Source organism: Diceros bicornis, chromosome 4 (assembly GCF_020826845.1).
Source record: "Diceros bicornis minor isolate mBicDic1 chromosome 4, mDicBic1.mat.cur, whole genome shotgun sequence".
Lineage (NCBI taxonomy): Eukaryota > Metazoa > Chordata > Mammalia > Perissodactyla > Rhinocerotidae > Diceros > Diceros bicornis.
Genome location: NC_080743.1, coordinates 2928555 through 2953748, shown reverse-complemented (window position 1 = coordinate 2953748; position 25194 = coordinate 2928555). Strand labels below are relative to the sequence as shown.

The window sequence follows — 25194 nt, the reverse complement described above, 5'->3', positions numbered from 1 at the left end:
AGTTCCTGACCCTTAAACTGTCTCTCCATGAATCTCATCTACATTCCCTGAATCAGTTCCACTCTTTGCCTTATTTCTCCTCAAATCATTATGCAGTTCTTTTTTTCGCCCAGAAATTAAGCTAGGCTGAGTAGCAAAGAGAGGCTTCATAATACTGTGTAAAGCTAGCAGGGCTGTCTCTATGCCCTTATACTTGTAACTTCATAAAGAAGTGAAAGCACTTTTTTAAGAGCAGAAGCATCCACTTCACAAGTTAAAAATAATTTTTATGTATTCTCTAATAAGATGGGTGTATATGCCTGTGTATGGATATACCCATAGTATACAATATATTTCACCAAAGCAGTCTTAGAAGTCATAAAGGGCTCAACCCAGTGCTGAGAAATATTATCAATCAGTCTCTCTCTCTCTAACGAATAATAAAATAATATGCTCACCCTCTGGTGGCCAAAATCAGAAATACATTTCCATTTTCCTGGATTATATCCCAAATATGACTAATGTGGTATATTGTTTCTGTCTTATATTTAACCTACTCCAAAAATAGATCTAAAAGAAGACCACTGGCTTTTTAAAAAAAAACAGGTATACTACAATATCTAATGGAAAATCAACAAAATTATTAAATATAAGTTAAGAATTGCTTATAACATGACAGCATGTGGTACTTAACACTAATTTGGTTTTCAAGTATCAGAACTGTAGAATTTTAGAGTAGGAAGGAATTACAGTGATCATTTAGTCTATTCCCCTCCCGTTTAAAACTGCTTCTTAAAAACTGCTTCTTAATAATCAGTGAAAAAGTTAAATTTTTATTTCATTTTGTCATTTTTTAATCAGTTAATTAATAACATGAAAAAGTTGGGGTAAATGGAATTGAATAATAATGAGGCTTTTTTTTATGTTTCTATTTTTAATTTACAAATAGCCCTAAGAATTAGGAAAAATCCATGCCACTTGTAAGTTTATTTTAATTTTCTGCCCACTTTATTCAACTGTCCAACAAATATTTATTGCATATCTGTTATGGTTTCTACAGTGTATGCTGGAATTATAACTGTCCCTGCTTTCAGCCCAATGAAGGGTGCAGACAAGCAGTAATTCCTGTACAGTAGGATGAGCGCTACAACAATGAGTGAGCACGAGGTATTAGGACCATCAAACTGGTCTTGGTGGGGAGGGTAATCAGGAAAGGTTCTTGGGAAAAATGACATACTTGCTGAGACCTGAAGGAAAAAGAGGGAAGAGGGAGGGAACAATTATTCTATAGGCAAGAAGGAAACATTACACCCAAAGGGCCTGAGGTGACAGAGAATGTGGAAAGCTGGTGAAACTACAGAAGGATGATTGAAAAGAAGCCTGAAAAGGAACGGTTGGAAGTAGGAAGAAAATCTGAAGAACATGGTATCCCAGAAAGGTCGACAATGTCAAACACTGGAGAGAAGACTAAAATATCCACTAGATTTAATGACAAGGAAGTTATGATGTCCTGGAGGAACAAGCACTAGTTGAATTAACTGGAAAGAATGAATGGGAGTCAAGAGAGTGAGCCTAGCAAATTTGGACAGTTCTTTCAAGTTCTTGCACTGTGAGGAGGAAGACAGAAATAACGTAGAGATGGGGAATGAGAGGTTTCTTAAAGATGAAGAGTCTAGAAGATGTGTCGAAGATGTGTCCATAATCATGGGAAAAAGCCAATATTGAGGGAGTGTTTGTAGATGAAACTCATTCACAGGGAGCTACAACGTAGATACTAAGGAGATAGGCAGGGATGTGACCTAGAGCACAGGAGAGACTTGGGGCATCTAGATGTCTTTTTCGTAAGCTGGATCCTTGTGCTTTTTAAATTAAACCACATGCAAAGTTACCTCTGAAAATAATAGTCAATCTGTGTTAACTACCCTGAGAAAGGAAAGCACCTCTCAAATTTAAAGAAGACAATCTTATATGGTTAACCAACTATATTGGGTTTGATAAAGAATTACTATTAAACTTAGGCAGGTACTTCAGGACTTGAATTAAGTTTTTCTGTATATTCTAGTACCAGAGTACTGAAATAATCCTTAAAAAATCATTTACTTAAAGGTCCAAAAACGTAACCCAGTTTATTATATTCATTAACTAGCTGATTCTCCTGGATTTTCATTCACTTGGAAGAAAGTTTAACTTGAAACAAAATATCTTTGTCTTTTCCACTATTGAAAATGAGACCATAAGTTTTTTTTCCCCTCTAATAAGTAACTAATGGGAAGAAAAATAAAGGCTTGGTACGTCTAAGTGGTGACAGTGGTGGACGATAAGTCTTAAGTACTCACTAGTCCCTTTCTTGAGTCTCCATGTTCTAATGATACCACCTACCATCCTACTCTAAAAAACCTTTTAACAACTTGGGGCAAAGACAACAACTTTATTATATGCTTTGGGTAATATAGCCATATAATTAATTTTCTGCAACTCAATACTTTGTGAAATGGAATATATGGTCACATTTATTGGATTTACAAAGCATTTGGCAATTAATTACATGCTTTCATGTTGCATTACTTTTTTAAGACATCATCTGAAAAATTCAAACTGCTAGATAATGACAACTCATTTTATAGATGTCTAAATCAAGGGCCAAAATTCCAAATGACATTTAAACTATGTGCTAGCATGTACTGGGTACAAAAATAATACACTGCCATACTGGTATTCATATCTCAAACGCTGACCTTTACTGGCCAAGTATCCTGTTACTGATACAGTTATACATTTCTCAATTGCTTAATATAGTTTTTCATGTGCTGTGCTAGTCATCATTAAGTGTTATTTAGATTTAATTCCTACTATTTCAAAATACATTTAATTAGAAGCAATCCACAAGTAAATTCACTTAAAAAATTACTTTCAGAACAAAATATTCCTACTGTTGTGATTAGATTTTCGCTTAATATAATAATTTCTCCAAATTTTGCTCTAATTATATTTTCTGATTGGAAAATCAGTATATAACTAAATGGCTATTTCTGCATTTACCTTTTCTTTTTTCCTTTTAATGATTTTATTAGTATGGTCACAAGTTTGATGTCTACAGTACATTGATAACATAGCTGAACACAATATTTGAAATAAATAAATCACATAATTGTGGCAAGTTTTAAAACGTCATTTCCCATGCATCTGCATCTGCAGCCCCACCTTGCACAGCTCAATCGTGCTTAACCTCACTGGGTTTCAGTGCATGCCTCAGCGAGGTCGGGGAAAGGAGCTATTGTGCCTTTTGCAGACCCAGATTTTCAAGAGCAACAGTGTGGATCTCAGGCATTCCATGCAGCATGGAGGCAACACCTGGTTTTGCTTTGGTTCAGGTAAAAATGCAATTGTCGATTATCGCTTGTGTGAGCCACTTGATCCCCCAGGACTTGGGCTAGCACAAAGGGTATTTTGATATCCCTGCACGAGGCCAGCAGGCAGTTTCTGTACATGTGTTTCCTTCCCAGGGGAAAAGTCTAGATCTGAGATGCACAGGCTTCCAACATGCTGTCAGTGATATAGCTGGAACTAAGAAGGGATTTGTGTAACTTTTTTTTCATCAAAGGTATTGAGGGGTAGCAGGACACGCCACCCCAAAAAGTGCCACTCTGGCATGTAGATTGTTTTGAGCTGAAGGCAACTGAGACCCAGTAGACTCAGGAAAAGCTTTTTACCTCCTCGTTAACTGCCTAAAAGGATTTAGATAGGGGGCCGGTACCAGGAAGACAGCTATCACCAGAGGCAACTTTCTATACCAGAAAGACATATCTGCATTGCAAGGCAAACTTCGTTTACCAGACATGGGCTCTTCTCATCTTCCTGTGAATTGTCTCCCGCCCCTTTGAAGCCCGAGACCCCTGCTCCCTTCTTCTTCGCTCAGGATGGTAAACAAGCCTCAACTGCCTGACTGCTTTTGAGTTCTCACGTCTTCGTGGGGCTCCCATACATACGGTAATTAAGCTCATTTTTCTCCTCTAAATCTGTCTTATGTCAGTTGAATTATTAGACCAGCCACTGAACCTAGAAGGGAAAAAGGGAAAAATTTTTCCTCCCCAACAGTATTAACAGTCCAAGCAACAATCTGAATGCCTTTAGCTAATTACTTCTTCAAGTAGTCCAGGGATACAAAATCCTTTTGCATGAGGAAAGCTGAAATTCCATATGGGTACCACAAGATATTATGCATGCTCTAATGGAGCAAAATGTCCTTCACCACAAACACGGACTGAAACAGAAAGTATCATAGCACACTTTCCCATCTCCTGTACGGCTAAGGCTCCACGGTCTGAGAGTTAAAGCCGTTACCATATTCTGATCTGTTTGTCTCAACTTATAGACAACTTCTGGCAAGAAACAGATGATATTATTATTGTATGGTTGAGGAAACTCCATGTGCATTTTCTTTAGAGCATCAGCAGCCGTATTTGCACGGCCTCTGACATAAAAGAAGATTGTGAGGTTACGGTTCAGGTACTCTGCACCAGCTTCCCGCAGAGTTGGGGTCTTCTCATCCGGGAAATCATTCCTGAATCTGTGATTTGCTGCAGGATGAAGTTTTCTAATCTGTTCAAATGTCAAATCACACATCGACCAGTCCCATCAGTGTTCCTATCTACCGTGCTATGGTGCATTGAGACAGGAATCCTGTCTCAAGTAAACTCAACGTCCAACAGCATGCCTGTCGCTCCAATCTTAGCTGCCTGCTGAATGGCCGCCAGTGTGGGTGAGGGTGGAACTGCGTCCCTGGGCTTGAGCAGCTGCTGCACCCTGCAGGAGGGCAGCAGCTCCAAGCTGAAGAGGCACAGCAGGAGGTGGAGGCTGCTGGTGCAGAGGCAGGCACTGAAGGGCTGCATGTCACCAGCAGAGCAGCAGGAAGGAGCGGGGCCCGGGAGGTCCTCCCACAGCCACTGTCTATGACCACACTGGAGGGCAGGCCCCTGGGGCAGGACAGGGAGAAGCCAGGGTGTGAGTCCAAGACACTGGCCATAGCTGCCCCATTTACATTTTCTTTTAGGTTTTTTTTTTGATAAATAAGATAAACCAAAAGTGCACAGGATTTTGTAAAATTCATTGAGTATTACTTTTTAAAAGCTTACCTGTAATTTTATTTTGATTTACTATTCATAAATGAAGTGTGCCCAGATTTCTCATTAAATTAATAAGAAGGCCAAACAATAAAAATATTATTTATATTTTAATAATAAAGTATGTAACATGGGCATAAAATGTAAATGCACACAAATTAAATAGATTATTATTTATGTACATCAGTTAAATTGATTAGCATTTAGTTGACCAACAAATAACAGACTAAATCTGAAATAATTTTTCTTAGTTTCACAGTCTCAAGTAGGATTATTTCCTAAAAACAGTATTTAAGATATAAGGGAATACACACAATAATATATCCATTCTTGTCGTTCATTCAGAGGCATTACATGTTGACAAACCTGCATATAAAAATAGAAAGCTTTTACTTTCCCTTTATATATTGTTATTTTTGGCTAATTTTTCAATAGAACAACATTTCTAGACCCTATGTAAAAAATATCCCTGTGCAGATAAAATTCTTTAATATTTCTTCTTGGCAGAGACCCGCAATCTATGACCTGATGTCTAACAGGATAATCCAGCCTGAATTCTACTCTGATAGAGCAGTCAATAGCTGGTGTGTGTGAATGTGGGGAAAGTGTGGGGTGGAGAGAGGAGTAAACACCTTTTCCTCACTGAGCCTTAGAGCATTTTCTAAAATCCTCACGCAAATAATGGAGAAGATAATCTCTCTTTATCCTGCTCTAGAATGTTTAGGATTTCATGGACAATATGAAGGGAGAAAGGGTAAGAAGCGAAAGCTTTTTCCTTTCTCCCTTCACTAGACCAGTTTTAGGGTCTACTGACCTGCCTCTGCCTTCGACCTCCTGCTAAATCAGAAACCCAGAGTTCTGCTGACCTCAAAACTACAGCGATTCCTGGCTCTTGACTTAGTTGCTTACCTAAAATGCAAAGGTATTTTCTATTTCAGGTAACTTTAGAAAAATCCTATAATGTAGATAAAAATATTTTGGAATATCAAAATTCCTATTACTATTAACACTACTTTGTAATTCTACATGATGTTCAAAAGTGCTTTCATGTACATGATTTTATTTTTCTCTTTACACTAACCTTGTGAGGTACCTAAAGCTGGTGATATTATATTAATTTTACATTTAAAGAGACAGGAACAGAGAGGTTGAGTGAATGCCCCATAATCTTACTCACCCAAACAGTGAGGACTAGATTAGAACCAAAGTCTCCTATCTCCCAGAATAGGATGATACTAATACAAATATCATACTTAAAATAATTTTCTACTTTATTTCATATCTACACATTTATTCATAGCATTAATAGCAAAGATGTTTTTTCAAATTGATAAAACAAAAGGCTTTAGTTAGAAAACAATGTGTTACCATTGTAGATTTTGGTGCCACTTCGACTGCAAATATGTTGAGTCCTCTGTTGTTTACGCAGTTTTTACTTAGCTCATTGTTGATGTGAATAATCACTTTATTATCTGACTATAAACACAAAGATTTCATAAGTTGCTAGTCTTTAATAAATACAAACAAATAAAATGATAATTACAAAACACTTTGTAAGTCTTGTGATAGAGGTATTCACAGGGTTCTATAGAAACAGAAATATTAGCTCAGACTAGGGTATCAAGGAAGACTTTATGGAAGAAGTGATCTTGAGATAAGAGATCATAGACAATAGAGAGCCTCTAGGATGCATAGGAAGCAAGGGAAAGCAGAAGGAAGCTGATAAGTGCAAGAAATGCAGTGGTCAAGTTATTTCCTGCTAAAGAACCTGCAGTCACTGCCTAATGACTACAAAGGGGAAGTATAACATTGATTCATTTCTACCCAGATTGATTTCTCAGCTCTTCTACTACTTAGTTGTGTGACCATTTGCAAATTATTTAACGTCCCTGTGCTTCAGTTTCCTTGTGTGTAAAATGGGGATAGTACTTACCTCGTTGGGTTGTTGCAAGAAGTGAATGCGTTAATATATGTAAAGTGCCTGCACACTGTAAGCTCTAAAATATTATTATTACCTCCTTTTGGTGAGGGGAAGTTTAATTTTCCTTAAGGGAAAAGGAGGTGGTGGAGGGTTGAGAAATGATAGGTAATCTGCAAAGCAGAGGGACAACGGTAAGGCAGTGACTCCCTTCCACCCTTTTAATCCTAATAAAACACAGAGGGCAGAAAGGGAAACATGCTAGATCTTAGGAGTCAACCTCCAAAGCTTTATGATCCATTTGAGGATTGCACTCTACTAGCTGGGGACCCTAGCTTATTTCAAGTCCAAACTCCTCTATCTCATTTTCAAGATAACATATATAATCTGGACCCATTCTGCCAATGTTATTTACCTTCCTAACACTCCTCCAAATAACGCTCTCTGTTTCTGCAAAGCAGCTATTCTCACTCTTTCCTCTATACCTCATATTAACCCTTGCTCATGCTTCTCCTACACTGTTTCCCCTGCTTTTAAAGGCTGTCTCTCTGCATACCTAAATCCTAGCTATCCTTTAACTCCCACACGACAGCCCCCTTCCCCTCATCACGAATCCTTCCCCAACTTCTATAGTCCAAACTAACATCAACTACAAAAGATACAAACACAGTAAAACTTACACGAACAGTACTATATAATTTAACATGTAATTATTCTCTGATTTCTTTTAAGAGTATTAATTTTGTCTTTCCATCCAGCCTATAAACTCCTTGAAAGCAGAGACCATGTTACTTACCCTTTCTGGTGGCCACCGTTGTGACTAGGAGAGATAGTTACATAATATATACTCACATTGACTCAATACTCAGCCAAATCTTAAGCACTCTAAGAAATTTACGGTAGGCATAAAAATAATGTAAGTCTCACCCAGGAACTAAAAGAAATAAGCCAATAGTCCTAAAAACCCAGCCATCTTGAGTAAGATTTAATGAAAATTTATAATTTCTAGAAAACTGGGTATCTCTGACTTTACGAACTTATGCATGTATTCTCTTGATCTGCAATATTAATAGCAGCAGGGAAGATGGCCAAAGCTAGAAATAATTGGCTTGATTAAAAACGGTCCTGGACAGTGGAATATATTTAGTTGGATAAAATGATGATAGTCTATAGGATTTCTGATATGGCAAATTTTGTGTAAAAAATTGGGCTAAATTTTTTTCTTTACTCTGTTTATATTTCTTTAAAACATGACATCTATTATTTAAAATAGCTGTGTATGTGTGAAGACTTTTAGTAATAACTTAAATAAAATACTTTGTACCCAGATTATGCTCTGTCTTCACAGATTTCTAATTTTCATTGGAGAAAAATATTCTAAGAGAAAAACAATTATCTCAAGCCTTTAAAAAAATATAAAAATTATCATGCCCAGTTTGAGTTAGAAACCTGAAGAGACAGAATAACTGCCTATTATAAATATTATTAATGTAATGGGATAGTTAATTACTGTGCAAGAACAGAGTAAGAAAGAAGACGGAACATATTAGTAAAGACTGTAGTTATAAGGCCAACCACCTCATAACTGATACCTTGTTTTCAATAACTGACGTTATCCAGGTGTCACGCTTATAAGTATGTACAATTATATTTTCATAGCCATCCATTACTTTGGCATCGCCTTTGTTAAGGACAGATTTACAGATGGCCTTCTCAAGTTGCCCACTGCACGCCTCCATATGGACAGCTTTAATTCTTGGCTTGCATTTGTCTGCATAGATATCAATGACAAATGGGCACGCCTGGTGTGAAAGAAAAAGGAAACCTTGTTTCAGCCTTTTTATAGAATTTAAAATAAATCATTTATTTTTAATATGTTTATCATATGATTTAAGAAGAGGCACTACACTTTCCAGCTTGTCCTTCTGATATACATTTTGAGGAAAATTTTAGTACTATGAATTGAATAATAAAAGCATAAATTCTGATTTTTATGGAAGCATATTATCAGTTATGTTCACAGAAAAGGAAAGAAAACTATAACTTCTATCAAATCAGTAATACACCCTTTAAGCCATAGCACCACCTCTCCATTTGGTTTAAAGCTAACTTCTCAGGGCCAGCCCCACGGCCTAGTGGTTAAGTTCAGCATGCTCTACTTCAGCAGCCCAGGTTCATGGGTTCAGTTCCTGGGTGCAGACCTACACCACTCATCAGTGGCCATGCTGTGGCAGTGACCCATATACAAAATAGAGGAAGATCAACAGATGTTAGCTGAGGGCAAATCTTCCTCACCAAAAAAAGAAAAAAGCTAACTTACGTCATATTAACTACTTAACTTCCTTTTCTAACTTTAAGGCTAGAGAAAGAATGTTTCAAAGGGCTCTAAAGAAACTATTATGTTTACAAATGAAACAGTGCGTGGATATAAAGCACTGAAAAGAACTAAACGCAAAAAATAAACTCATAGTTCAAAGTTAGTGTAAAATAACCTTTAAAATCTGAAATCTAAAAAGATTTTCTGCATTTGGAAATGGATTTTTCTAATGTCCACCTTTTAATCTTTACCATAGCCGACAAGATGCTGCACACAGTAGCTTCTGCCTCTCTTGCCAACCCAGTCTCCTGCCTCGCTATGCTCCAGCTACTCTGATCTTCCAGATCCTAGAACAAAGGAAGCTCTTTCCTATGTCAGGGCCTTCGTTTGCAGTGTTCTCTCTGCTTGGAAGATTCTTTCACATCTTTTGACATGTGTACCTCCGCCTCCTCCTTCAGGTTAAAGCTTAAATGTCAACCTCTGCAGAGAGAGCTGCTTTGGTCTCATCTCCTTCACCCCTCTAATCCCACACACACACTGTTCTTCTCTACTTTGGCCTCTGGCTTGTTTCCTTCAAAACACTTTTAAATGATTTTATTTATTTTCTATTAATTAATCATTCTCCTTCATGGAAGGCAGGAATTTTGACTATTTTATTCATCACTGTACCCTCAGTGCCTTTATTACTGGTTTACCCCATGGTAGGCATTCGATACACATTTGTTAAATAAATGAATGAATTTACACACATTGATGATCATATATATATTTTTTTTTTGGTGAGGAAGACCAGCCCTGAGCTAACATCTGCCAATCCTCCTCTTTTTTGCTGAGGAAGACTGGCCCTGGGCTAACAACCGTGCCCATCTTCCTCCACTTTATATGGGATGCCACCACAGCATGGCCTGCCAAGCAGTGCGTCGGTGCGTGCCCAGGATCTGAACCGGCGAACCCCCGGCCGCCGCAGCGGAGCGCACGCACCTAACCACTTGCGCCACCGGGCAGGCCCCTGATGATCATATTTTTATTTGGGGGCAAAAGATAAAAGTCTGAAGTTAGTAGAACATCAGCATTTCTTTTTCTTTTTTTTTGGTGAGGAAGATTGGCCCTGAGCTAACATCTCTGCCAATCTTTCTCTATTTTGTACGTGGGATGCTGCCACAGCATGGTTTGATGAGTGGTGTATGTCCATGCCTGGGATCCGAACCCGTGAACCCTGGGCTGGCGAAGTGGAGTGTGCCAGCCACTCAGAACCTACAGAAGCAGACAGCCCACAGAATTAACTGCGAACCCTAAAACCTTTGAACAGGCATGACCATATGAAGTAAGCAACTTCCTCTCAAGACCACTGGAACAAGGTTCTTCTCTAAGTTATGCTCTTCCTTGCGCACTCTTGTTTATTCATAGTGTTCCTCTCTACTAATTTAAGGATGTATATGTCTGGCTTAGCCTATCACGTTCTCCTTATTGGTAATAATGACTTGCCTAAGTCTAGGCTTTAAGGAAAATGTGCTTGAACTATGAGCAATACAAAATGCAACACTATTTGTCACAACACCAAGAAACAATATACCTACAGTGCCATGAAGGATGATTACATCTCCTGTGCAGCTCCTATGTGGAAATCAGACTATGTAATGCCAACCCAGAACCAAGGTAAATTATCCCGTACAGCTGTCAGGCCATTTCAAGGGTACGACTCCTTAACACTCTCAATGGCTTACATTTCCCTACATATACTGCAAAGGAATAAAACCCTTTCTGGAAAAAGACTCCTGAAGACAGCAATCCCATTCACAGCAGTTACATCACTATAGGTGGTCATCAAAAAACTCGTCCCCAATGTTGGCTGACATTAACATAGCCTGAACCCTGGGGACACAACAAGCCAGTATCAGTTCTTTCACTCAGAAATTATAGATAATAAAAAGCCTTCATTTTCTTTTGACCAACCAGGGAAGGGTCTGCACTGATGCTAATACTTTGTGTTCTACCTGGATTAACACTACAAGTAAAACCGTCTACAACTATAAAAGGCTGTACAAAGGAGACTTAGGGAGTCCTTGGGACTTTTCTTGGCCAACCCTGGAAAACCTAGGGCCATGATTCTGGGGGGGCCTCCAGTCCCTTCTTATAATACTTCTACTTCTACTTGTTTGTCTCAGAGTTTAAATTTCATCCACAATCTTAAAATGCTTCTGTACAGTCACTGTCCCAACAGATGACTTAAAGACAAAAACAGGATGAAATCAAGATAAATGCACAAACTGAAAATCAGATCTTCACAGATGAAACATCTTCTTCAAAGAGAATCAACAACAGTAAGTCAATCTTGATGGTTTCCTCTCCAGCTTTAGCTGAATGAAAATCAAAAGGGAAGGCTGGGAATAAAAAAAATTCTGACAAATATAGGAAAAATCTGATTATTCTGTTGTCATGGTAACGAGTAGTCATCAGAACTGGTTTTAAACCTGTTTGATTAATCTGCAACAACTTGCCTCAGTGAACACACTTTAGTAAGCCAACCAGCGTCAGCTCCTTGCTTTTGAAAGTCAGGCAATCACGGACAGACTCACATCAGTGAATATAGTGCTGAGTGCCAACCATCAATAGTCTCGCCCAAGTCACCATGCTTCCCCCAAAACCCTACATAACTAAGATGAGCATTCCGCTCTGCGTGGGGAGACTGTACCTGACCAGCATAGCTCTCCTTTATAGTAAGCAATCAATTTAGCTTTGTCTTTTTATCTCAGTTATTGAGTGGTGGTCTCACCATCCTTTGACATTTTCAATGTATACATTTTTTTACCATTTGAATTTTCAATGATATGACTATATTACCTATTCAATAAATGAATAAATAAAATTTAAATTAAAAAAGTTTTATCTCAGAAATCCTTCTTGCCTATGGTTTCAAAGGTCAATGACATCAGCAAATGTTATAAAATGTCTTAAAGTGCTCTTAACTAGTTTCTCTATTAAGTGAAAGCATGTGTAGCAGACACAATATTATTCATAGATTGGATGGTGATTTTGCACCATGGTTAAAACGTGGGGTTCACTGAATGTCAGGTTAAAGTAGGATGTAAAAAGTTACTACTTACCTCCTAGTACTAACAACGGCAAAAAAAAAAAATTATAAAGAACTTCTCAGAAAATAGGCCTATGAGGGATTTTGAATGATGTCAAAACTAGGAATTAAACCAAAGTCTCAATACATCCAAAACTTAAAATTTGTTGATGCTTGTGTTACCCTCCTAAGTTGATTTATTTATAGAAAGGACAGATACTATTTTTAATTTTAAGAATATACACAAATGTATTGTTATCTAACATGTGGCCTGAAACTCTTAAATTCTTAATTTTAAACCTGACACAAAAATATAGAATTCAAGAAATAAGGCCTTTTATTATTCCTCCGGTTTATTGCGAATCTTGCTTAATTTCTACACCTATCATGTTAATAAATAATAATAGTGATAGCTAATACATACAGGGCTTTATATGAGCCAAGCACTGTCCCAAGTGTTTTACAAATATTAACCCAAGGAGTACCCCTATGTAAACAGATCAAAATTCCAGTTCTCATACAGACACCTTCCCCTTATTCTAAGAGAGCCTTTATTCTGTTAGGACAAAAAGTTTCCCTACAGAAATGAGACTTCAGCAACTCAAACAGCTACCACCAATTAAGAAACATAATTTTTTAAGTTACCAATTTTTTTCCTGCATATCATATGCTCAAACTCCTTTGTTCCTGAATTGCTTAAATGTTGGCAGGAACTAAACTTCAGGTAAAAATTGGAACTTGCATAAAGTAGCAGAAATACGCTGTTGCACCCACAATTCATTCATATACTGAAGTTCAAGGATTTGAGTGCTCAATTCAAAAGTCATGTGTCCGGAAAATGTTCATGGGGTATAACAAGTATGTACATTAAACCCAATGTAAAACTTTAAGATCACTTTACCTCTGTTAATTCCAGAGCTTTATTGTAGCCCATGGAGTGTAGAGTCACCCAAAGGTCACGAGGATCTCCTTCTCGATCATTGGCTTCCATTAGATTCAGATCCATAAAGCCCTGTCTTGTTAGTTCATTCTTCTTTGTGTCAAAATTCTCTGTTAAAACAACCAAAAGTTTCTTTCTTATGTAATTTTAAAATTCATACGTTTAATAAAATGTCTACTACATATTATTATTAATAAATGTTTACTTTAAAGGAGGCCTTATGAATCTGTGAGCCATGTAAATGCGGCTCAAACATGCTTGAGAGATACTGTTCTAATTTCCCACAACTCAGTAAGCACTATCATAGTGCATGATTTAGTTTTTCAACAAAATCCAAAGTTATAAATAATGCAAATATATTCCAAAGTTAGAGGAAATTGTAATTTTTCTGGATAAATTCTAACCTGCCTGCTTATGTAGAGTATATACTGATATATATTTCAAAAAATTCAAATGCTTCATATATATTTGCTACTTAAACCCAGCAGAACCTGGATGCATTTGATGTAATACCCCCAAAACTACTAGTGTTTCAAAAAGAGAAATGTGGATGGTGCCAGATTTAAGGAAACTACTATATGCCTAATTGCTCTAATTTTAACCAAAGTGTCTCCAGCTCCTTAAAAAACGGTTAGATAATGGCGAACACTTTAAGTCCATAAATGACCCAGACAAATCTAAGTATGTCCATTTTAACATTTTTTGTAAGCAAAACTAAATTCACCTAGAAATATCTAGACGTATAATTCCTGAGTTTGTCTATAATATAGATAATAAACAGCTACTCATTATGGATTATTTTCTGTTAACTGCCCTACAACAAGAAAGAGATACTCTTATTTGAGATATCTCTTTTGTACGTATTATTGTGAGAAAAGCAGTAGAGACATAACCGTTTAAAACTGGCTGGCTAGGGCCGGCCCCATGGCTTAGTGGTTAAGTGCGTGCGCTCTGCTGCTGGCGGCCCGGGTCCTGGGCGTGCACTGACGCACCACTTCTCCGGCCATGCTGAGGCCGCGTCCCACATACAGCAACTAGAAGGATGTGCAGCTATGACATACAACTATCTGCTGGGGCTTTGGGGGGAAAAAAATAAATAAATAAAATCTTAAAAAAAAAAAAAATTGAGACAACTGACAGAGAATTAGAAATAAAAAAAATAGGGCCGGCCCCGTGGCTTAGCGGTTAAGTGCACGCGCTCTGCTGCTGGCGGCCCGGGTTCGGATCCCGGGCGCGCACCGACGCACTGCTTCTCCCGCCATGCTGAGGCGGCGTCCCACATACAGCAACTAGAACGATGTGCAGCTATGACATACAACTATCTACTGGGGCTTTGGGGGAAAAAAATAAATGAATAAAAATTAAAAAAAAAAAAATAAAAAAAATAAAAAATAAACAAAACTGGCTGGCTAACAGTTTAAAGTGTTTATAGTTGGAAAGTGACTCAACTTTTGCAAGGAAAAAAAAGTAAATGTAGATTAAATTAGATCATAGAGAGAAATGGTAGCTACCAAAATGGAGGCTGGAGCTACTACGTAGAGAAGCAAGAGAAGCTACTACATAGGGAAGCAAGATATATATTTGGTATATAATATGAAGAAATTATTACTTTCAAGAAAAATGTATCTAGATACTGTACTACTGAGACTATCAATAACTAACCTACTTTTAAAACTTAAAATTCTAATCCTTCATTAATTTTTTAAAAGTTTATTAATACTTGACTTCACACTTACTTTAAAGCTACAGTAATCAAGACAGTGTGGTATTGGCAAAATATTAGACAGATCTGTGGAATGGCATAGAGAGCTCAGAAATAGACCCATACAAATACAGTCACCTGATATTTGACAAAAGAGCAGTCAACTCAATGGAGAAAGGACAGTCTTCTGAACAAATGGTGCTGGAACAACTGGACATCCACATGCAAAAAAATAAATCTAGACAAGGACCTTATATCTTTCACAAAAATTAACTAAAATGGGTCATAGACCCAAAACATAAAACTTCTGGAAGAAAACAGGAGAAAATCTGGGTGGCCTTGTGTTTAGCTATGAGTTTTTAGATACCTAACACCAAAAGCATACAAACCAAAAGCATCATCCATGAAAGGAAAAATTAATAAGTAGGACTTGATTAAAATGAACTTCTGCTCTGTGAAAGACACTGTTAAGAGAATGAAAAGAACAAGCCACAGAGTGGGAGAAAATACCTGTAAAACACACATCTGATAAGGACTGGTATCCAATATACACAAAGAACTCTTAAAACTCAACAGTAAGAGAACAAACGGTTCAATCAAAAAATGGGCAAAAGATGTGAACAGTCACCTCACCAAAGAAGATATACAGATGGTAAATAAGCATATGAAAAGATGGTCAACATCACATGTCATTAAAGAACTGCAAAATAAAACAACAATGAGATACCACTACACACCTACTAGAACGGCTAAAATCCAAAAAACTGACAACACCAAATGCTGATGAGGATGTGGAGCAATAGGAACTCTCATTCATTACTGGTGGGAATGCAAAATGGAACAGCCGCTTTGGAAGAAAATTTGGCAGTTCTTTCAAAGTTAAACATAGTTTTACTGTACTATCCAGCAAGCGTTGAACTAAATGAATTGAAATGACTTGAAAACAATGTACACACAAAAATCTGCACAAGTGCTTATAGCAGTTATATTCATAATTGCCAAAAACTGGATGCAACCAAAATGTCCTTTAATAGGTAAATGGATAAACAAACTGCAGTACCTTCATACAATAGAATATTATTCAGGGCTAAAAATGAGCTACCAAGCCACAAAAAGACATGAAGGAAACTTGAATGCATATTGCTAAGTGAAAGAAGCCAGTGTGAAAAGACTATATACCGTATGATATTCCAACAGTATGACACTCTCAAAGAGGCAAAACTGTAGAGACAGTAAAAAGGTCAGTGGTTGCCAGGGGTTTGGAGGGATGAATAGGTAGATGAATAGGTGGAACACAGAGGATCTTTAGGGCAATAAAATGATTCTGTATGATACTGTAATGGCACATACATGACATTATATATTTGTCAAAACCCACAGAACTATACAACACAATGTAATCTTAATATAAACTATGGATTTTAGTTAATAATATATCGGTATTGGTTCATCAATTTTAACAAAGGTACCACAGTAATGCAAGATGTTAATAACAGGGGAAATTGGTGGAGCGGGGAGAAGGGATATATGAGAGAGCTACTCAGTCTTTACTGTAAACCTAAAACTGCTCTAAAAATAAAGTCTATCAATAAAAAAATAATAAAAATAAAATAAAAATAATAAAAATAAAATAAAAAATAAAAATAAATTAAATCTAAAAAAGTTTATTAAATGATCTCATAGATAAATAATGTTTTCTTATTAAGGGAAAGGATAAATAAAATTAATAGTATATATGACTAGAAAGATAAAACATTTCAAAACCTAAAAAGCTCATTTCTTTGCAGTATTATTAATGTTGGTGAAGGAGACATTCCCCCCAAATCATTTTTTAAGTCAACCATTCTTGGGGATTTTTTGTATGCTGTTTAAGGTTCTAGAGCCTGACTTCCTGGGTTTGAAACTCAGCTGTGAAATTTTCTTGCTGTTATTTGGTCAAGTGACTTACCCTCTTTGATTCTGTTTTCTTATTTGTAAAAACAATAATAATAGTACATACCTCAAAGAGTTGATGTGTATAAGTGCTTCCACCTGGTACACAGTAAATTCTCAAACTGTTAACTATCAACTCTACCAATTTAATTAAACTAAAATTTTATTTATCAACAACTTTACCATAAGAAAATCCTAATTATGATTCACTCTTATGGAATGTGCTCTAGTGCCAACAATAGAGAATCAAAAGATTATATCATTAAAGTTACCAGATGATTACATCTTCCTAAAAATAATCTATTATGTGTATTATCAATCTTGTTAATCAAAGTTTAATATTATAGATCGATATACATTTGTTATTGATTAAACTATATATAAACTCTCAGTTAAAAGAAATATATTTTCAAAAAATTTTGTATTACAATATTTCTACATTTCTTGCTGTTTAGATGAACAGATTTATCAGACTCCCACCTGGCTCACTGACTTTGCCAGGCTCAGCCCATTTTAAGAACCGGAGGAGTAGGACACATTACTATCCCGGTGATAGCAATATGTGAGTTCATCTCTCTCCTGCCTGCATTCTGGCCTCCTCACACTTCTTGTTCTGTGATCTATAGTTGGCTATGGCTTTTTGGTTTTCCCCTCTCACCTTTCAGTCCTTGGCTTAAATATACAAGCCCTACCCTCTTCCCAGACTCCTCCTAAGTGATAATCGACTTTGCCTCTTTCTCAGTATTTATCTTTGCCCATCTTGGTATTTTTGGCTTCCATACCTCCATGAATGGACTTCTTAATTCAACTCAAATACGAAAAACTAAAGAATTCTTAACATGTATAAACAACTTCCTGGAAACCTCTTAATTTTTAGTAAAACTCTAGCCTATTAGCTCTTTGCTGCCCTCTCCTGGGCACGGTTTTGGGCTCTTGACCACGTCAGTCCCATTGGTGTCAAGAGCTAAGATCAATCTAAGCTCCAACTCGCATAGGCTGAAAATGAAATTAGGATGAAGTAATTCATACCTTCTTTGAACTTGAATAGTACACCAACTATCAATTTAAGAAAAATAAATGTTTAAGTTTTTATGGTCTATAAACAATGCTACTACTTTTAAACTGTCCTAATTGCTATAATAATATTCCATGGATAAGTTTGACATTTTACGTCTTAAGGATAAAAGGATGCTACATAATTTTTTATATATCCATTAACAAAAAGAAAAGTGCTTACCTCTGCAGACAGCCCAGGCATCTTCATCACATTTCTCACCACTTGTTCTCAATTCAAAAAAATTATATTCTTCAAGACTAAGAAGACCATTTCCATCTAAATCAATTACTTCAAATATATCTGATAAAGCTGACCTAAAATTATAAAAATAGGAAATTATTTCTTGTCTCTAAGGCAACTAGATTGAAGGTTTCTATGAGAATAACTTTCAAAAGGAAGTAATATCAAGGCATTAAACAATTTTTGTGAACTATAAAGTTAATCTATCCAAATGTATTTTTGACTCAGTCTAGCATTACATGAGATAAACAGGTTTCTAAAGCAACTGCAGTATCTCAACACACAGTAGGAACTCAGCCAACAGCAGTTCCTTTCTTCTCTTCTCCCTTCTCCAATCTACTTTCTTCTTCCTGTCTACCAGATCTTATTGGGTGTATCTAGGGCATGGGAGAACTACCAAAGTGTCTGGATTTCATATTTGACAGTTATCTGAGTCAACACTGCAATCAGCAGGATCTATTTCTTTTGTTTTTTTTTAAATTTTATTTATTTTATTTTTTTCCCCCAAAGCCCCAGTAGATAGTTGTAGGTCCTAGCTGCACATCCTTCTAGTTGCTGTATGTGGGACGCGGCCTCAGCACGCCCGGACAAGCAGTGCGTCGGTGCGCGCCCGGGATCTGAACCCGGGCAGCCAGCAGCGGAGCGCGTGCACTCAACTGCTAAGCCACGGGGCCGGCCCAGCAAGATCTATTTCTAAGGCAGTATCTAGTGGGGGAAAAATCGGTAGATGTGACTCAGGTTGACTTGCCAAACGTGTGGAACCCAGAAATGAATGGCAATCCCAGACTCGTGAATGGAAGATCACTTTCAGACGCCTAGTGAATGAGCTGAGTTATTGAATTACAGTCTAAGGGTGAGGGTGGCAGCTGGCCAAAGGAAAGGATGGAAAGCAGACTACTGATATATATCCAGTCTAGATGTTACAGTTCTAACCTTAATAAACAAAACTTACCTAAATTCCTGTGTAAGAAATAATTCCCCCGTTTCATCTCTATACACAAGCTGGGCTTCTTCTGTTATTGGTTTTACTTCTTTCCTCAGCCTACAGCCAGTTGTGGAAGGAATTAACCAGTACATTCCAGGTCCTAGTTCACCAGTCCACCCAAACACCTTTTCTCAAAAGAATTAAAGGAAAACAACCACCACCATGAGTCTTAATAACTTTTAATCTTTCTTCTGAAAGGGAAGCATTAGAAGTAATTTTTAATCAATTTTCACCACTTCTATTATGGTTCTATCAATCTTTTACAGGCTTCAAAATCTTTTTGTTAATGGTAACCCTAGTACAAGACCATCAGATGTAGTTCTTTATATATTTTAAAAACAAATACCTAAAACTATAACAGGTAAGAAGTTATATAACTTCTAAATCTTCCCCATTAATCTTCAAAAATGTTTGTAATGCAAATATCTTCAATAGGAAGCAAAGACAGAAATCCTAGAATACTTTTTCCATGTTACAGTTCACTAATTTGATTTAAATATATGATTTGTAATAAGATTTCAATGACACAAAATAAAAATTAAATATATTTTAAAAGAGTTCACTATTTGTATGAATTAGCCATACTTGTAAGAGTCCAATTATGTGGGCAAAAGCACTGGAATTTTACTATTATTTATGTAATACGGACTACAAAACAAGATGGCAGAATTCCAGATAAACCTACCTTATACAAAATTCTTTTCCATCACAGGATATTTATAATGAGCACCAGGACATTTGTATGGCAAAATATTTTACTCTCCTGTTCTATAAAAGCAAGCAAAATGGTCTCTCTCCATGGACCTTCTAGGTGCTTGCTGGACCCCAATGGCTTTCTATAAAACCTAGGGGTTGTCTCTGTCAAATGTATTAAATCTAAGCATTTTCTAGTTACGTATAATAGCTAAGCAAATAGCTATTCGCCCTTCAGCACAGAAGAGCCCTAGAGAATTCTGTCTGGTATTGTGTTCAAAAACTCCTTTCAAAATTGAAGTATATTTTAGGTTATCCTGGTGACTCATACAAAATAAAGTTGCTCATCTGAATTTTGGGTTCAGCTCTATTTCTGCCCTCACAAGTCAGAAGAACCATAATCACCCTAAAGTGACCACGTTCTATTTTGATACAAGAAGCAATCCAATAAAACTGAGGGTCATCCTTTGGAAACCACAATCTTTTAGATTAGCCAGATGCAGAATGATATCCAGGAGTCAAAAGCAGTTCTTGCTGCTTCCTAATATATGTTATCCCATGAACCTCCCTTATCACCACATATAATTTTGTACTGCCACTGTGGATGGCAAATGCAAAGTCTTTCACAGGCACAAAACTCTTCTTAAAGAAAATAATTGTGAAACTAAAACTAAAAATAAAAAAATATGACATATTACAGATAAACAGAAGCCTATATAAAGAGGCAAATAGAAATTCATTCAAACTTTATTACAGGCTTGCTATGTACTAACATTTTTACACATGCAATCTCATAAGAAAGTAATTTTATCCAAAACAAAATGGGAAAAGCTATTGTTTTATACAATGCTTTATCTTGAACTTAACTTTCTAGTCAGTTCTGAAGAAGAGTTCAGTCAAAACATTAACTTCTGTCATTTTATTTGTTTCTTGCCTATAAGTATTCTTGTCTGTTAGGAAGCCTACAATAAAGACTTTTATATAACATTCCATCAGGGAAATGTTTGTCTGTCTTCGGACCTATATAAAGATTAAATATGATATTGCAGTAAGCCCTTGAATAGTATTATTCCTGTTGTTGTGTAGCAGATGTATTTTGTAGTCCTCATAAAATAAATAGCCACATTTATATATCTGCCTCACATATTTGGCCTCTGAGTAAATATATAATTAGAAAAGGTCAGAACAACCCCATGGGCAACATATAAAATCATTTAAAAGCATTTCTTCAGATCAATCTATTTTTGAACCCTATAATACGAGTCAAGCCTGAGGATAGTAATCTTGAAGTTTCTCCTTTTTGCAGTAGTAGTTTAAGTAAGACAAACATCTAAAGCAACTTTTTCAAAGTCCTGAATTGCTTATATTTAGGAGGAACAAAATCCACTGGCATCAATCATTTTTACTGAGTATAACAAAAAAAATTCACATGTGAGACATCAGGGCATTTAGAGAAGAGGAAAGTGAAGTACAATGTCACACAATTTATAAGTTATGAAACCAAGACTGCCAATCAATCCTCAATTCTTAAATCTCGGCAAACAAGAAACATTCCTTCACAAGTAATAAAACATATGTAATATGCATAGTGTTTAAGTACTGTATATATCTTAACTGGAAGGGAAGAGACAAAAGTTAAAAAATAATAAATATAGAAAAACTATTATTTTCCCCAAATGGGTTCATACTATATTTTTAAATTAAACATTAGAAAATAAATATGTATACTTCTCCATTTCGTAGTTCAGTAAAACACATGAGCTGTAGATTTGCTTGACTTTCATTTTCCTTAAGAATATACAAGGTAGTATCAACTGATAACCAAGGGGATGGTTTTCCTATAAACAAAAAAACCCAAACATCTTAAAATAAGCAATCACTACTTACTCTTTCCTATCTAAAAAAGAAGTTAGTGCTTACTTTCCTCTTTGGATTGTTTTTTTTTTTAGAAATACACATCCCATTTTTATATGTAAACATCACAGCATTTGCAATAAGGCACATACCTATATACAGTAACCTTGTTAGAAACATTCTCTATATACACACTTCCTAAAAATTATAACTTTTCTTGAACTCATCAGAGGGTTGAAGTTGCAGGGCAACCAAGTAGCCTGAAATTCAAGGAAAAACAAACCATTTCAAAGAGAGATGGGATGCCAGGACTGACTTACCTGTGGAGAAGCATAGGAGGAAGAGATGTCAGACACGTCTATGTGCTGACAACTCCAAAATGTTTACCTCCAGCTAAGACGTTTCCTCTGAACATTAGATCCACATAACCAACTGCCTATTTGACATTTCCACTTGGATTTACGTATCTAAAACTGGCCTTCCACAACCCCTTAAAAAAACCCGTCCATCTACACTCTTCTCTATCTCAGTTAATAGTAACTCATTCCTTCTGGTTGCTCAAGCCAGAAATCATCTTGAACTTTTTTCTTCTTTCACATATCATAACCAATCCTCAGTAAATCCTATGGTTCAACCTTCAAAATACATCCAGAATCTATTTCTCAGCCCCTCTACTTTCCGGTTCAAAGCACCATCAGTCCTCTCCCAGAACTCCGCAATAGCATCCTATCTGGACTCCTTGCTTTCTCCTGAGGACCCTTCAGTCTATTCTCAATACAGCAATCTGACTGCTCTTGTCAAAATATAAGTCAGATTATCTCCTGTCTCTACTCAAAATCCTCTCATGGAGTAGAGAGTTGGAAGAGTTGCTCCCACCCTAACAATAAGAAAAAGTGCATGAACCACAAAATCATAACTTTTCTTGAACCCTTCAGAGCTGAGGTCACAGGGCAACCAAGCAGCAAGAAATCCAAGGAAAGACAGACTTTTCCAAGGAGAGATGAGATGCAAGCTCTGGCTTATCTGTGGTGGAGCAGAGGAGGACAAGATGTCAGGTACCACAAAAGCAGAAGAGGAGAAAAGGCACAAGAAATATTTGAAGAAATGAAGGTAGAAATTTTTCTAAAAATAATGAAAGACAACAAGCCATAAATCCAACAAACTCAGCGAGTCCCAAGCAGGGTGAATACCAAAAGAAACCCAATAACAGCATAAACAAGAAAAAGAAAATACACCTAGACATACATTCAAACTGTTGAAAACCAAAGATAAAGAAAAAATTTTGATGGCAGCCATGGGATAAATCCTCCTAAAGTTTCTCATTTCTCTCAGAGTAAAAGCCCAAGGCCTCATTATAGCAAAAACAAAACTACCTGATTTGTCCTTGTTCCTCCTTGTTTTCACTTCCTACTACTGCCTCCTTACTTACTTCATTCTAGCCACCATGCTGTTCTTCTAACACCAGGCACACTCGCACCTCAGAGCCTCTACCTGGAATGCTCTGCCACCTCCTCCACTCGTCACCCATCCCTTCCATCACGCCTACATCCACGGAGCTCACTCCTTTGCTTTCTGTGGAAGACAGCAAACACGGCTATCCCTCTCTGTATCCACAGTCCTTTGCAATGTGACTTTGCAGTTCCTCCACCAAGAGGTCAAGTCTATTTCTCCACCTTATAAATCTGGACTTGCCTTGTGACTTGCTGTGAACAACAGAATGTAACAGAAGTAACGTGGCAGTTCTGAGCTCAGGAGGTCCTATGGTGCTTCTGTATTCTCTCTCAGATCTCTGTTGCACCATGAGAACAAGTCCAGGCTAACTTACTAGGGGATAAGAGATTATATGAGGCAGAGTCAAGTTGTCTCAGCTGAGACCCTATACAGAGGAGCACCCAGCCAAGATCAGTTGACTACAGATGCATGCATGAGCGAGCCCTACAGAAAAGCCAAGCCTGGCTCAGATCAAAAGAACTGTCCAGCAGACTTGCTCATGAGCGAACAAATGTCTGTTTTAAGCCACTGAGTTTTTGGTAGTTTGTTATGCAGCAGTTGATAATTAACACACCTTTTTCAACGTCTTTGCTCAAATGTCAACTTCTTAATGAAGCATACACTAACCACTCCATTTCACTGGCAACCCATATTCTCTCAGCATTCATAATGCCCTTTTCCCTCAATGTTTTCCCCATAGCACTTATCACCTTCTAACATAAAATGTCATTTACTATTTATTATGTTTATTATTTATTGTTTGTTATATAAGTTCATAGGGGCAGAGATTTTTGTCTTTTTTATCCTCTGATGTATCCTAAGCACCTAAATGATACTTAGTATAGAAGACCCTTAATAAATATTTGCTAAATCAATGAATAAAGCAATCTGCTTTGTAAGAATACAGAGAATTAACAACTACATTGAATTTGCACGCCTATCTTGATAACTTTTATCTGAAAAATTGTCATTTAAAAGTATTAACTATCAAATGTTGTAAGTATCCTATAAGATACACAGTGAAAACTTTCAGAATCTCTGTTTAAGGAGGGAAAAAGAATGAGAGTGGGGAAGAATACTTTAGTATGAAAATGTTTATATGTAAACATAATAAAAGAAAAATAAAAATGATATTTAGAACAATCAACATTAAAAGGATATCCAGGGAGAGCACGCTTATAGACACTTTTACTAATTAAAAATTACATAATAACCACTTTGGACTCTAGGAAATTATTAATTTTATGTAGCATTCGTGTAAAAAAGAGAATATTATCATGAATGCAAAGATTATTAATAAGGATAGGACTTTGAAGGTATTCAAAATTACTTGCGGTTCATATTGCCCCAAATTATGCTCCTATAGAACTTCTCTTAAACACATTAATTTTAAAAATTGATAAATGGAAAAAGTTAAGGATAAATTAGCAAATAAAAAGTTCATTCTACATCATGAGGAAAGCAGGTAACATTTTGTTCTTGTTTTTAAATGAATTAAAATAAAACATGCTTTAAACATATACAAAAAGCATTTTACTTGCTTTGCATAATGCAATAACACAGTCAATGTATAAACTAACTCTTTCTTTCTTTAAATGTGTGTAACCATATGTTTCTTAGGCAGATTATTTTCTTCATTAACTGGGACTACCAAATACCTACAAAAGTATTTTCAAAGAGGGCATAAATTGATATTTTAAAAAATAAACAGAAAATTTAAACTTGCCTTCAACTTGACTCAGGTTTAATGGCTTAATTGTTAAATAAACCATGGATCTCTGAGCTATCTGCATCCTGTATTGATGACTAATAATTTCACCATCTTCTTCCAAGAAAAAGCAACCTTTTGACTGTACACATTGCCACTCCTGAAATGAAGAAAAAAATTTTTTTCAC

At 36.5% G+C, this 25194-nt stretch overlaps 1 protein-coding gene and 1 pseudogene across 4 annotated transcripts in view; both read right to left on the bottom strand.

Annotated features, from left to right (window-relative positions):
- Window positions 1-3335: 3335 nt before the first annotated feature.
- On the bottom strand, window positions 3336-4958 carry LOC131404025 (glycerophosphodiester phosphodiesterase 1-like; annotated as a pseudogene).
- A 238-nt stretch (window positions 4959-5196) lies between these two features.
- EFCAB7 (EF-hand calcium binding domain 7) overlaps window positions 5197-25194 on the bottom strand; it is a 38345-nt gene continuing 18347 nt past the window's right edge. For 3 of the 4 annotated variants that reach the window (XM_058538205.1, XM_058538204.1, XM_058538203.1), the window contains exons 7-14: window positions 25025-25166; window positions 21682-21791; window positions 19228-19385; window positions 18216-18349; window positions 13306-13454; window positions 8610-8819; window positions 6468-6575; window positions 5197-5465 (exon numbers count right to left, since the gene is read on the bottom strand). In XM_058538205.1, the coding sequence (XP_058394188.1) occupies window positions 5391-5465; window positions 6468-6575; window positions 8610-8819; window positions 13306-13454; window positions 18216-18349; window positions 19228-19385; window positions 21682-21791; window positions 25025-25166 (1086 nt within the window). In that variant the 3' untranslated portion in view covers window positions 5197-5390. The remainder of the gene's footprint in view (window positions 5466-6467; window positions 6576-8609; window positions 8820-13305; window positions 13455-18215; window positions 18350-19227; window positions 19386-21681; window positions 21792-25024; window positions 25167-25194) is intronic. The other variant, XM_058538207.1, reaches the window with a different exon arrangement.